This window comes from Nicotiana sylvestris, chromosome 12, assembly GCF_000393655.2.
Source record: "Nicotiana sylvestris chromosome 12, ASM39365v2, whole genome shotgun sequence".
Taxonomy (NCBI): Eukaryota; Viridiplantae; Streptophyta; class Magnoliopsida; order Solanales; family Solanaceae; genus Nicotiana; species Nicotiana sylvestris.
Window position 1 is genome coordinate 156673685 of NC_091068.1, and position 13618 is coordinate 156687302.

The following is a 13618-nucleotide window of genomic DNA, read 5'->3' on the forward strand; positions in this document are numbered from 1 at the left end:
ACCCATCCAAATCATATAGCACTTAGTCAATAATACTAACAACCCCCCTTTCAACTTGTCATCACGCGTTCTTATCCCACACGTAGTATGGCATATTTGGAAACTCAAGAATCATTATCTTTTTAATAGGCACTCACACCCGCCTCCTTCAACACAACATTTGATAGCACAAGCAGTAGAATATCATTCCCTTATTAAACAAAATGCGTCAGCACCAACACGCACATACATGTATGTCAAATGACATCCACCACCTCTAGGTAAAATTAAACTAAACACTGATGGAACCGCCAAAAGTAATCCATCTAAAAATGGTATAAGAGGAGTATTCCGCAATACAATGGGACAATGTTTACTAGGCTTCATGGGTACAAGAGATACAGATAACTCCACATATATGGAATTAAATGCATTATTATAGGGTTTGCAATTAGCATGTCTTCATCAACTCATACCACTAGAAGTGAACGTGGAAAACAAAAACTGAAAATTCTAAGCTAGCTCTAATCTGAAGCTCAGAATGCTACTTCTTGGTTCTTCATTTCATAAATTCAATCGAGAAGTCACGTCAACAAAATCATTCTCATTGCAAAGTATTGTTAGACCACTCGTTGGATGATGAAATCCAAACTCTTCTTCTGCTTTGCATAACAAGTTCTGGAACGAAGGATGGTTCAGGTATATTATTGGCACCACATATCGCTTCTTCTCAATCTCTCCGACATAAACTGCAAAATGTCCTTTAGGAACATCTGAATGATTCCTTTTAAGAACAGACTGCAATTTGTAGATTTGATTGGCACCGGAAATCATAGGTAACAAACGAAATCCCATGGCTTCTGGATATGTCAAGTATTGGGTATTTGATAAAATTGTGGTTGAAGTAGGACTTGTTTAGATTGATAAAGATTTGTGTTTTAGATTGATAATATCAATGCTTAACAAAGATAATTTACACTACTCATCTACTTTAATGAAATGCAGGCACTTAATCCTGCAGCTGAGTATCCTCCGATTATCCACACATATAGGGAGCAAAACTACGTTGCACATACTCTTGCTCAAAATGGTTCCACTGTCTATGTGGGAGACTACACAACAATCTTCACCCAACCACCAAGTTTTTTGCTACCACATCTTTTGGCTGATCAACAAGGTACTCCCTACCCAAGATCTGTAAAGACGACATGTCCAATCAAATTGTCCTATAGTCCGACCTTTTTGGAAAGTGATCACTCCAACGATCATCATTTTGATTACAATTTTTGTAATGTATTGCAACAAGCTCCTTGTAATGTCACAATTTAAATTAATATAAGTTGGTTTGTTGACCAAAAAAAAAAGTTTACTATTTAGCAAGGTTTTGCTTTAAGTGGGCGGTTGGACATAAAAATTGTAAAATTCCAGGAAAAAAAGTGATTTTTTTTCAAGTGATAATGGTATTTGAAAATTAGATTTGTGTTTGCACATAAATATAATTTTTGGGTTATTTTTAAATTTTTGTGAGTGATCTGAGTGAAAAATAACTTCTTGGAGTTTTTCAAATTTTTGAAAAATTTATGTGAAACACTGAAGTAGAAAAAAGTAAAAAAAAAAAAAATCATGACCAAACGGGCTCCAAGTATGTGAAACATTTTAAAAATTACGTACAATCTTGAAGTAGAATTGAAATTTAAATTCTGACTTAATTAGATAAAAGTATAGATATAATTATAAATGAATACATGAGCTCTTTAACTTTGTGGGACAACTTGCTATAAATTTGACCGGTTTAATTTATTGTGGAAGAAAAGAACGAGAAACCCTTGTCTGCCTCTTTATTCTGCAATAAGTCTCTAACAACAAAAAGATTGCCCCGCCTGTATCTAGGGGTGTCAATGAATATTTAAAAACCGATTAAATCGACCGAACCATATCGCACTAAACCGATTTTTAGGTTTCTTTTAAAGAAATCGTAGGTTTTTATATAAATCTATAACTGTACCGATAATTAGGATATGTTTTTTATTTTATAAAAATAAACCGAAAAAATACCGAACCGTACCGATTAAATTTTACATGTGAAAAATATATTTAAAGAGTAAGTTTAAAACTAATAAAGCATTAAATTTTTTATTGGGCCTTGAAATTATGAAAACTGTGACAAGCCAACAAGTAATTAAACTCAAAATACTAATTCCTAAAACCTATTATGCTACTTATACTTAAACTAAGTTATTTCAAGTATCTTTGTTAGCAAGACACAAGTATTCTAGCGATTATGAGTAGCAAACTGCAATGTATTGAATATGTTTCCTTTCATATAACTTAGATTTATCTTTTTGAATATTTAATATAGAATTTATTCTTGAGTCCCGGCTTGATTAATATCTTTCCACTCGTGTGATTTATTTTTTCTTTGCTTTTACTTGGTTTCTTTTATATTGCTGTCGAATAGTTGATGGATACTCTAGTCATCTTTCATGTTTTTTTATTAATTCATCACCTTTAAACAATAAAAATACCTAGAGAGTTTTGCTAAGTCCTATAAAAGAACGTATGTTATTGTATTCTACTTCTACTGGTAAATTTTACATGACATTTAAAAAAATACCGAAAATTAACCGAACCGTACGGATACCGAAGTGAAACCGACATGATTGGGACGGTTTCGAAAAGTCTAATTTTGGTTATACATAATAGAATAACCGAAAAATTAGTATGGTATAAATTTTATAAAATAACCGGCCGAACCGAACCATTGACACCCCTACCTGTATCTTTAAATTCCATTTATTAATTGTAATTTTCTACGTCATCTTTCTTTTTATTTGTTGATTGGTTTAAAAAGAAGAAAATATAATCAAGAAAAAGAAAGAAAAATGAACTCGCTATTTGCTTAGTTGATTTTGGAGAAGAGTTTACACACACTCAATGCACACATTAAGTTTAATTAATTTATTTATGAGTCAATACTAAATAATTAGGAAAACCATTTTTACATAATACTAAAAAATGAAAAAAAGTACTTTTATGGATCATGGTTTAAGATTGATTATACCTAATTATCTACAATTAAACATTCATTTATGTCCTTTTGTTATGAATTTCTAACTATATATACTAACCTTTAACATGAATTTTAAATATTTGAAATTTTCTTAAAATTTTAAGTTTACTTAACTTGACTATAACTAACTCCGCGTATGTGAGCTTGCTCACATTGCAAGTCTCAAGTCCGAATAAAGAATGAGAATTGAGCGCAAAAGAAGAAAACCAGATTATATATTAAAAAGGGCAGTCCGGTCCACTAAGCTCCTGCTATGCATTGAGTTTGGAGAAGGGTCGAACCATAAGGGTCTATTGTATGCAGTCTTACCCTAAATTTCTACAAGAGGTTGTTTCCACGGATCGAATCCATTACCTACTGTCACATAACAACAACTTTATCAGTTACATCAAGACTCTCCTTAAAAAGAAGATTGTATTAAAACTTGTCGAATTCATGATGAATTCGCACAATACAAAAATTATGATCAGTGAGAATCATGTAGCCAATCTCAATATGTCTAGAATTGAAGCGTAATTTATATTTAAATGGTTAAAGATAATAAAAAAGAATCACATATATCCTAGTTGCATATCTATTTATGCTAAAAATATGCACCACAAAAATCAAGAAGCTAGACTATACTATTATTGAAATAGAGAAGTTGGATGACTATGGCTTCATTTATTACTTCTTCACGTCAAACCAAAAATCTTGGAGCCAGCAACGCAAATCCCTATAGTCTCTCGGTTGCTTATGCAATAACGAGACTTTCACTTTGATCTTTCATATAATATAAAGTGGAAAAAATTGATACATTTTAACTGTCAATGCACAAAAAACAAGATACTCGATCTCCATTATTGGATTGTCTCTTTCCCTTTTAATGTTTTTTTATATCATAATAATTCTGCACGATGTGTTAATGTCTCTTTTATTGTAATCTTTTCTCCGAATTCTCTTCAATTAATAGATCTTAATTAATTGAGATAACAGAGTGATATATGATATTTTAGACAAATACTTTTATGATTAATGTTGTTAAATATTTTTCTCAAGTAATGTGCAAATACCTTTAAAGGTACATAATCTGGACCGGAGATAGTACTCTATCCGTTTCAAAATATCAGTCGTGATTTCTAAGAAAATTATCTCAAATTATTCGTTATTTCTGAAGTTTAAGATAACATTAATTATTTTTTCTCATTTTACCCTTAATAGTAATTGTTCTTGAAGATGAGGTAACACATAAATAAAATAAATATTTAATGAAGAGAGTTAAAATATAAATAAAAGTAAAATAGTCAAAATTCACTTCTAGTTAATGTTGCTTGAGGGCCGTACAAAAAAACTACAAATAATCTAAGACGGAAGCGGTAATATTTTAGATTCCCAAAACTCGTAGATACAAAGAATTGAAAAAGTACGGCTTTCTATTCTGAATAATTTCTTTAACCATAAAAAGTAGTCCTAATTAAAACAGTCTCAGTCCTTACATTTAGTAGTAGAATGTACATTATAATAAAATACTAATTAACGCAATGAATAAAGAATTGACTCCTCTAACAAAATTGGCCAAAAGATTCTTGATTGTCAATTGATATGAGCGAGTTACGGATTCGGTCGAATCCAATAGTTTTGGTTCAAATCCATATATTTATTTGATGAAATTTATTAAACATGTACAAATTATTAAATTAGAACTCAGTAACTTAAAAATAATTAAAATTTCAAACTCATAAGCTTTAAATTCGGGCTCCGCCTCTATTGATATGTATACACGTACACAGAACTAGCTACTTGTCTTATTTTTTTAATACAAAAGCAGATAGGCAGTGAGCGTTGGGAGTACTATTTATAACCAATCCATATGCACACAATTTCAGAGAAAAATCATTAAAAACTAAAACTAAAGCAACATCTCTTCTCCCAAATATGGCTTCCAATACTAGTCATGTTTTAGGTGATGAAGAAAGCCAGCTTTCTGGTGGAAGTAATAGAGTTCAACCTTTCTCTTCTACACCAAAAAAGTAAGTGACATTGTCCTTTCTCACTCACTCTTAACCTATATTGTTCGGACTTTTCAAATATATATGTTACTGTAGGTGTGCAACCATATTGGATCCTCCAAAAATGTACTACTTTTGGAAGATCCAACTCATATTAGTCGATATATTTAATTCTGCACGTAGTGGCGGTGCCACCTTATAGGAAGGGGTGTCAAATGACACCCCTTTGCAGAAAACATATATTGTATAGGCAGGTAAAAAAATAAATTTATATGTATGTATACTATGTTTGACTCCCCTTAATTTTCTGGTATGTTTACTTTTACATATTTTGACACCACTTAATAAAAATTCTAGCTCCGCCACTGTCTGCACGATGTGTCAATGTTCCCCCCTCTCTCTTAAACTATGTTGTTAGGACTCTCAAAATATGATATCGTACTTGTGGCAAATGCTCCAAAAATATATTACTTTTGAAGAATTCGGCACATAGCCGCCGGTACTTTTGAAAAATTAGAGCAACATAACTCTTTACTTTACCTTTTGTTTGATTTTTTCCCCCTTTGTCCTAATAATGTATGTACTTGACTTCTTTTTAGCAGGAATATTGATGATGAGGGAAAGAAGCATACTTCTCTCACAGTGGCACAAAGGCTGGGAATTTCTGACTTCTTTTCTTTGGATGTTAGTACATTTCATCTCTATTTCAGTCTTCACAAAACTTCTATAAAGAATAGGCTAACAATGTGTCTATATTATGTTAATTCCACTATTCAGATAGAATAAATTGAGGGAGTGATCATAATAATTTTTTGAATTGTCAGTGTATAAAAGTTAAACTTTTTATGATGATAGGTATGGCGGGCGTCAATGGGAGAGCTCCTAGGCTCGGCCGTTCTTGTTTTTATGTTGGACACTATAGTCATCTCCACCTTTGAAAGTGATGTGAAAATGCCAAATTTGATCATGTCAATTCTCATAGCAATTGTGATTACAATTTTGCTTCTCGCCGTTGTTCCGGTGTCCGGCGGCCACATAAACCCCGTTATTTCCTTCTCCGCCGCGCTCGTCGGAATTATATCCATGTCAAGAGCCATAATTTACATGGTGGCACAATGTGTTGGTGCAATTTTAGGTGCACTAGCTCTAAAAGCAGTAGTTAGCTCTACTATTGCACAAACTTTCTCACTTGGTGGTTGTACCATAACAGTAATTGCACCGGGCCCAAATGGGCCCATTACAGTGGGCCTAGAAACGGCCCAAGCTTTGTGGCTTGAGATCTTTTGTTCATTTGTTTTTCTTTTTGCTTCAATTTGGATGGCTTATGATCATAGGCAAGCTAAGGCTCTTGGACTTGTCACTGTTTTGTCCATTGTTGGTATAGTTTTGGGCCTGCTTGTGTTCATCTCGACTACCGTCACCGCGAAAAAGGGCTACGCCGGAGCGGGGATGAACCCGGCGAGGTGTTTCGGGGCAGCTGTAGTGAGAGGAGGTCATCTTTGGGATGGACATTGGATTTTTTGGGTTGGGCCTACTATTGCTTGTGTAGCATTTTATGTGTACACAAAGATAATTCCACCACAGCATTTCCATGCAGATGGATACAAGTATGATTTTATTGGAGTTGTTAAGGCTTCATTTGGGTTGCATGTATGAAGATTTGGGCCAGAAAAAAGTCCAGATGCAATAATGGGCCTTTTAGGAGATCATTTGGGTTTGGGTCCAATCATGGGCCGTTAATAAACTAATGTATTATTAGCCTAATAGGATTTAAGTACCAAGTGAAAATGTGAAATAGAATATCAGATCATATCGTCCCCTACCCCACTCCATGTAATTTTTAACTTGTCAATGTTACAGTAACTTTTTTTATTTTTATTTTTAGATCCGCATGATTTAAATGTTCAGTATAGTTTACTATAATCAACTTGTGATTACTTGATAGCAACTTATGCAGAGTTTTAATTAACTAGCAACGTTATTGGTCTTTCTTTTATCATATAAAGTGTCTGAAAATCATTATTGGATAAGTATATATTTGCATACGAAAATGCCAAAAATAAAATAAAAAAATGCAATATGCAACAAAACTTATTTATTACCTTTAAGTAGCCCTTGTCAATAACATATAGTATAAAAACTTGAGCGTGTGCTGATTACATAATATGATATAATACGATGAAAATGTGCTTATTGGTTCAACTAAATCTCCTAATTAATTAATTATTGACGGACACAGAATTTAAGAAAGATTTCTTTTTGGAACATGTAGTCTTATGAGGTGTTTGGCCAAGCTTTTGGAAGGAAAAAAAATGCTTTTGAGGAGAAGCAGAAAAAAATAGTTTCTCTCCAAAAATACTTTTTGCAGTTTTTTAAAGCTTGACTAAACACTAATTGCTGCTCAGAAGTGCTTTTCAAACTAATTAGCCAAACACAAACTGTTTCTCACCAAAAATACTTTTGAGAAAAACACTTTTGAAAAAAAGCACTTCTCAAAATAAGGTGATTTTTGCAGCTTGGCCAAACGGGCTATTAAACATGTTATGCAACTTCGATGGCTATAAGCATACAATTAAAAATAAAATAGAAAGTTTAAATTAAGTGATTTTTAATTATAGAAATATGCCATTCTTTTGGAATATAGTAATAAAAAAAATAGTATCATATAAGATAAAATGAAGTTGGTAAATTTTTACTAAAGACCAAAGATAAATTTTACATTAGGATAGTGCCAAAACAAATAATCTTAATTTTCTAATATTAAGATTTAAAGACTATATCTTAATAACGATATGTTTTCAAATTTAGACATCTTAATAATCAGATTCTAGTAGTGCAAGTTCACATAGGGGGACTTCTATTGAAGTAGCTGAATAGGGATAAAATAAGGGAGGCATCCATATAATATCTCTAGGGGTCGTTTGGTATGCAACATAAGGTGGGATCATAAAGTGTGGTACTAAATTTATACTGTGTTTGGTTAACGGTATATTCAACCAAACATAATATAGAACTTAGTCCCACACTTAATCCTAGATATCCCATCTTATCCCACCTTATCCCATCAAACTTGGTATTATAAATTAGTCTAAGGGGTCATTTGGTAAGCGGACTAAATTATCCTGGGATTATAATCCGTGGACTAATTTATACCACATGAGATATGTGATAAAACAATACTACATTTGATGGGATAAGGTGAGATAAGATAGGATATCCTGGATTAAGTTTATAATTAAATTTATACATTGTTTGGTTAGAGGGTCTTTTTGAGCCGAGGGTCTATCGGAAACAACCTATCTACTCCCTCGGGTAGAGTTAAGGTATGCGTACACACTACCATCCCCAGACCCCACTTGTGAGATTTTACTGGGTCGTCGTCATGGTCGTCGTCGTTGTTTGGTTAGAGGTATAAATTTATCCAAGTATACCGCCAACCAAGCCAACCAAACACAATATAAATTTAATCTCACATCCTATCCCACCTTATCCCACTACCAAACAACCCCTAATAGGATTATAATCTCAGTACTATAATCTCGAGATAATTTAGTGTGCATGCCAAACGACCCCTTAAAATGTACTCCCTCCGTTCCAATTTATGTGAACCTGACTGGGCACGGAGTTTAAGAAAAAATGAAGACTGAAATTTGTGGTCCTAAACAAGTTTGTGTGGTTATAAAAACTTTCTCATTAAGGGTAGAGTTATAAGTTTATACTAAATTGTTTCCAAATTTAGAAAGTGTTCATTCTTTTTGGAACGGACCAAAAAGGAAATAGGTTCACGTCAACCGGAACGGAGGAGGTATCATTTTACAATAACATACAAACCCAGTATATTTCACAAGTACATATTATAGGCAGAACTTAACCCGTAGAGAGGCAAAATGCATCATTTTAATGAGGTTAAATAGCTTCTCTTATTACTACCAATTAGATACTGCATTTTGGGGTTGCTATAGCATGAATCTTGATACCACAGAAACAGGGGGTCGTACAATTGAAAAGTTACAGAAAAGCCAAGCAATTGGTTGCATTGTAAAGATAGAAGAACTGAACGCGATGAATTGATGATAGAAGCCTCAAATCCATTACTCAAAACTGTGGAAAGGTACACATGGTACTGAAATCATTATATGGATATTGTTTTGGTGTAAATAGCTGCATGGTTTCAGTATCCAAACTTAGTAAATAGCTTACTAAAAGTTTTTCATTCTTGTAACTGCTCACATGCATGTGACTTGGCAATGTAAAGCCGTTGCTTCCATTTTTAGTAATAATAACTACTACTACTATTTTGTCTCACATAGTTCTAGACAGCCCCCAATTATAAAGCAAAAAATGTTTTGTCTGCTTACCTAGGATTATGCTTGGGATATGATTTTCAGTTTGGTCAATATTTAACCGGGGAGAAGTTCTTGCCAGATAATTTATTCAACTAGATTTTCTTGTCGTATTGAGATTGACAAACATAATTTTAATTAACAGGAAATTATAGAAGGAATAGTGCAGGAGAGGTGTACTTGTGCAAATGAGCTTCTTGGTAAACACAACATATATAGTAGATAAAGATGAGTTTATTAGGGGTGGTCGTCTAAGAGGTGAATGGAGGGGGAGGGGGAAGGGGGAGGGAGAGTGGGGGTCGGGTCGGATGAATGCTATATACTCCATATAACATCCCGACCCCTCGTTTTTAGTATTTGCGATTTGTTTCTTATTTTGAGACCTTGGATAGGTCTGTATAGTGATTTTGGATTTGCTGTGCGCCGTACAGGGGCTTCCTTGGGTTTCATGCGTGTGCCGCACCTGCATATCCCCTGGGGCAAAATTTCAGCTTAGTATATATAGCTCCATTTCGAGATTTTGTTTGTAGTATACTAGCAATACAGGACCAAGTTCACCATATCAAAGCAATATAGTGGACTCAGTTGCTTTGACATTATAGGAGCAGCACAAAGATAGGAGAAGGTTGATTGGATTTAACTACACATTTCTTGTGTGGCTCATAGTTTTAAGTTCATAACTATGTACTCTATATAGACTCATGTGTTTTCTTTTAATATTTCATTTTAAAAATAACTTATTGCTTTGGACAGAAAGAGACGAAGCTAGCGGTTACAACAGCTAAGACTACTGCCTTAGGACGCATGTATGCGGAACTTGGGAGCAAAGGCGGGGACAAGAAGTTGTACAGGTAAGCCAAAGTGAGGGAGAGGAAGGCTCGTGACTTGGACCAAGTGAGGTGCATCAAATATGAGAACGACATAATATTGATGGAAGATGCTCATATTAGGCGAAGATAGCAGCATACTTCCACAGACTGTTGAACGAGGAGGGGGACAGAAGCATTATGCTGGGTGAGTTGGAGCACTCCGAGAGTCGACGTAATTTTGGCTATTGTAGGCGTAATAAGGTCGAAGAGGTTATGGGAGCGATGCGTAAGATGAGCAGGGGTAGAGTGACTGGCCCAGATGAGATCCCGGTAGAAATCTGGAAGAGTGTAGGCCGTGCAGGCGTGAGTGGCTTACTGGGTTGTTTAATGTTATTTTAAGATGGAGAAGATGCCCGAAGAATGGAGGTGGAGTACGTTGATTCCGTTGTACAAGAACAAGGATGATATCCAAAACTGCAATAACTATAGGGGTATCAAGCTACTGAGTCATACTATGAAAATTTGGGAAAGGGTGGTGGAAGTCAGGGTGAGTAGGAGTGTGTCTATTTTCGAGAATCAGTTTGGATTCATGCCAAGGCGATCAACTATGGAAGCCATTCATCTGGTGAGGAGATTGGTAGAGCAGTATAAGGAGAGAAAGAAGGACTTACACATGGTGTTATAGACCTAGAAAAGGCGTACGATAAAGTCCCGAGAGGTTTTGTGGAGATGTTTGGAGGTTAGCGGCGTTCCGGTAGCATACACTAGGGTGATCAAAGACATGTATGATGGTGCTAAGACTCGGGTAAGGACAATGAGAGGTGACTCGGATCACTTCCCAGTAGTGATGGGTTGCACCAGGGATTGTCTCTTAGCCCATTCCTATTTGCTTTGGCGATAGATGTGGTGACACGACAGATTCAAGGGGAGGTGCCATGGTGCATGTTATTTGCCGATGACATAGTGTTGATTAAAGAGACGTGAGGCGGGGTTAACGCGAGGCTGGAGGCCTGAAGACAGACCCTAGAGTCTAAAGGTTTCAAGTTGAGTAGGATCAAAACAGAATACTTAGAGTGTAAGTTCAGTGACAAGACTCATGAAGTGGACGTGGATGTGAAACTTGATACCCAAATCATCCGACAAGGGGTAGTTTCAAGTATCTCGGGTCTATAATCCAAGGTAACAGGGAGATTGATGATGAGGTCTCCCACTGTATTGGTACAGAGCGGATAAAATAGAGGCTTGCATCCAGTGTTTTGTGTGATAAGAAGGTGCCACCAAGACTTAAGTCTTAAGGGTAAGTTCTACAAAGTATTGGTTAGACTTACTATGTTGTATGGTGCTAAGTGTTGACCAGTCAAGAACTTCCATGTTCAGAGGATGAAAGTAGCAGAAATGAGAATGCTGAGATGGATGCGTGCGCATATCAGGAGAGATAAGATTATGAATGAAATTATTCGGGATAAAGTGAGAGTGGCCCCCGTGGAGGACAAGATGCGAGAGTTGAGGCTGAGATGGTTCAGACACGTGCAGATGAGGAGTACAAATGCTCCTGTTAGGAGGTGCGAGAGGCTGGCCATGGCGGGTCTGAGAAGAGGTAGAAGTAGGCCAAAGAAGTATCGAGGAGAGTTGATTAGGCAGGACATATCGCTACTTATGAGGATATGACCCAGGATAGAAGGGTGTGGAAGTCGAGGATTAGGGTAGAAGGCTAATAGCTAGTCAAGAGTTACCCGTTCTTTTCTAGTAGTATTAGTAGCGCTCTTGTTTTTTTCGTATTCTTTGACCTCCCGTATTTGCCTATTGTTTCGTTTGCTCCATGTGTCATATTTTCCTGTTTGTTACTATTTGATGCTACGTTTTCTTTTACTTGTTGTTGTTGTTGTTGTCTTTTTCTCCCTTTTCCTTATCGTCCTTTGTCTCCCTCTTTTTTCACTTTTTCTTGAGCCAAGAGTTTATCGGAAACAGCCTCTCTACCTCACCAGGTAGGGGTAAGGTTTGCATACACACTACCCTCCCCAGACCCCACTTGTGGGACTACACTGGGTATGTTGTTGTTGCTGCTTTGGCTACAATATCTTTTCAATCTTGAGACAATGATACATGTACAGAGTAAATATGAGACATAGATGGACCCTTTTTGGTTGGTAGTAATGCAAGTTCATATTTCCGCGGCTGCAACTTTATTTTCTGCTTTTCCCAGAGTCCAATGTATTTGCAGTAGCAATTGCTGCTCACTAATATGTGCTTTATATAAACACAACTACAGTATGAGTAATTAATATGGGGTTTCTATAGGAACTAAGCCAATTGATATGGGAGTGAAAATAAGAACTACGGATATCTACTGAGGTAAATAATTTGCTGAAAGATTATAAGGGGGCAATGGAGTTGGTGAATACAATGGAACATAGTTAATAATTAGTTAATATTTGCTTCTACTTGGTGATATTCTTTGCTGTTGTCACAATAATAGTTGTTTATTGTGACCTCCATATCTGCCCTACCAAGTTGGATATGTCCTAGAGGTGCAACTAAATGTTAAATTATCTGAGTACTATTTAATGCATATTGCTATATGAATCTAATATTCAATCATTGATCACAAGTTTGTCATTTCTGTGGCTTCTTTTTTAACTGTCACATTTGTCATGGAGACAAATTATTCAAGCATTTACTCTTCTGCTCTTCAGTAATGAACGTTTGCTGTAGCAAACAAGTATATTAAACAGATTCCCTTGACAAAGCATCAGAAATTTTTATGTCTTCATTTGTTGTATGGGGTTAAGCTGGTTTTACTACTTATGTTCCCCGGAATATTGTTCAAGATTTTCTAACATAACTTCTGAGAACGACTGCTTCGTTAGCAGTTATGCAGATGAAGATGAATGCACATAATTAATAATTAATAGCACAGTTTTATTTTTGTATAGTAAATAAAACAATAAAATGCACATTCAAACAGTGAAAAAAGGTACTAGAATCTATTCTTTAATTCCTCTAACAAGGTCAAAAAGGTCTACTTATCCCTATCAACTCACTACATTTTGAGCTGCTACAATTATTTTTCTTGAGGGGGGTTGTACAACGAAAAATTTCCAGCAGATCATGCGATTGGTTTCATTCTAAATAAAAATGCACTGCACGCGGTGACACAAGCTTCAAATCCATGGTTATGATGTCCAAACGATTGATTACAAGTTTCTCATTCACTCTTCCGTTTCTGTAGTACAATCTGTTGTAGTACAAAATCTGTTGTTTCTTAATATTAGGGAATTGAGGATAGAGAGATGCTGAAAAGCAATGTATTGGCTTAAGAAACACTGATATTACAAGAAAATATATCCAAATGTTCTGGTAAGTTGGGACAGTGTAATCTATGAACTAGTAAACTTCTATCCTACATTATACTTGATGGTACAGATTGAA

At 35.3% G+C, this 13618-nt stretch overlaps 2 protein-coding genes across 3 annotated transcripts; one reads left to right on the forward strand and one right to left on the reverse strand.

Annotated features, from left to right (window-relative positions):
* Positions 1-543: 543 nt before the first annotated feature.
* LOC138883992 (auxin-responsive protein SAUR21-like) lies at positions 544-834 on the reverse strand. Its single transcript, XM_070164723.1, has one exon. The coding sequence runs from the start codon at positions 832-834 to the stop codon at positions 544-546; it is 291 nt and encodes a 96-aa protein (XP_070020824.1).
* A 4075-nt stretch (positions 835-4909) lies between these two features.
* LOC104224346 (aquaporin AQPAn.G-like) lies at positions 4910-6915 on the forward strand. 2 transcript variants are annotated; one of them, XM_009775970.1, is made up of 3 exons: positions 4910-5058; positions 5640-5721; positions 5893-6915. In XM_009775970.1, exons 1-3 carry the CDS (start codon positions 4964-4966, stop codon positions 6691-6693), a joined length of 978 nt encoding a protein of 325 aa, XP_009774272.1. In that variant the 5' UTR covers positions 4910-4963; the 3' UTR covers positions 6694-6915.
* Positions 6916-13618: the final 6703 nt, after the last annotated feature.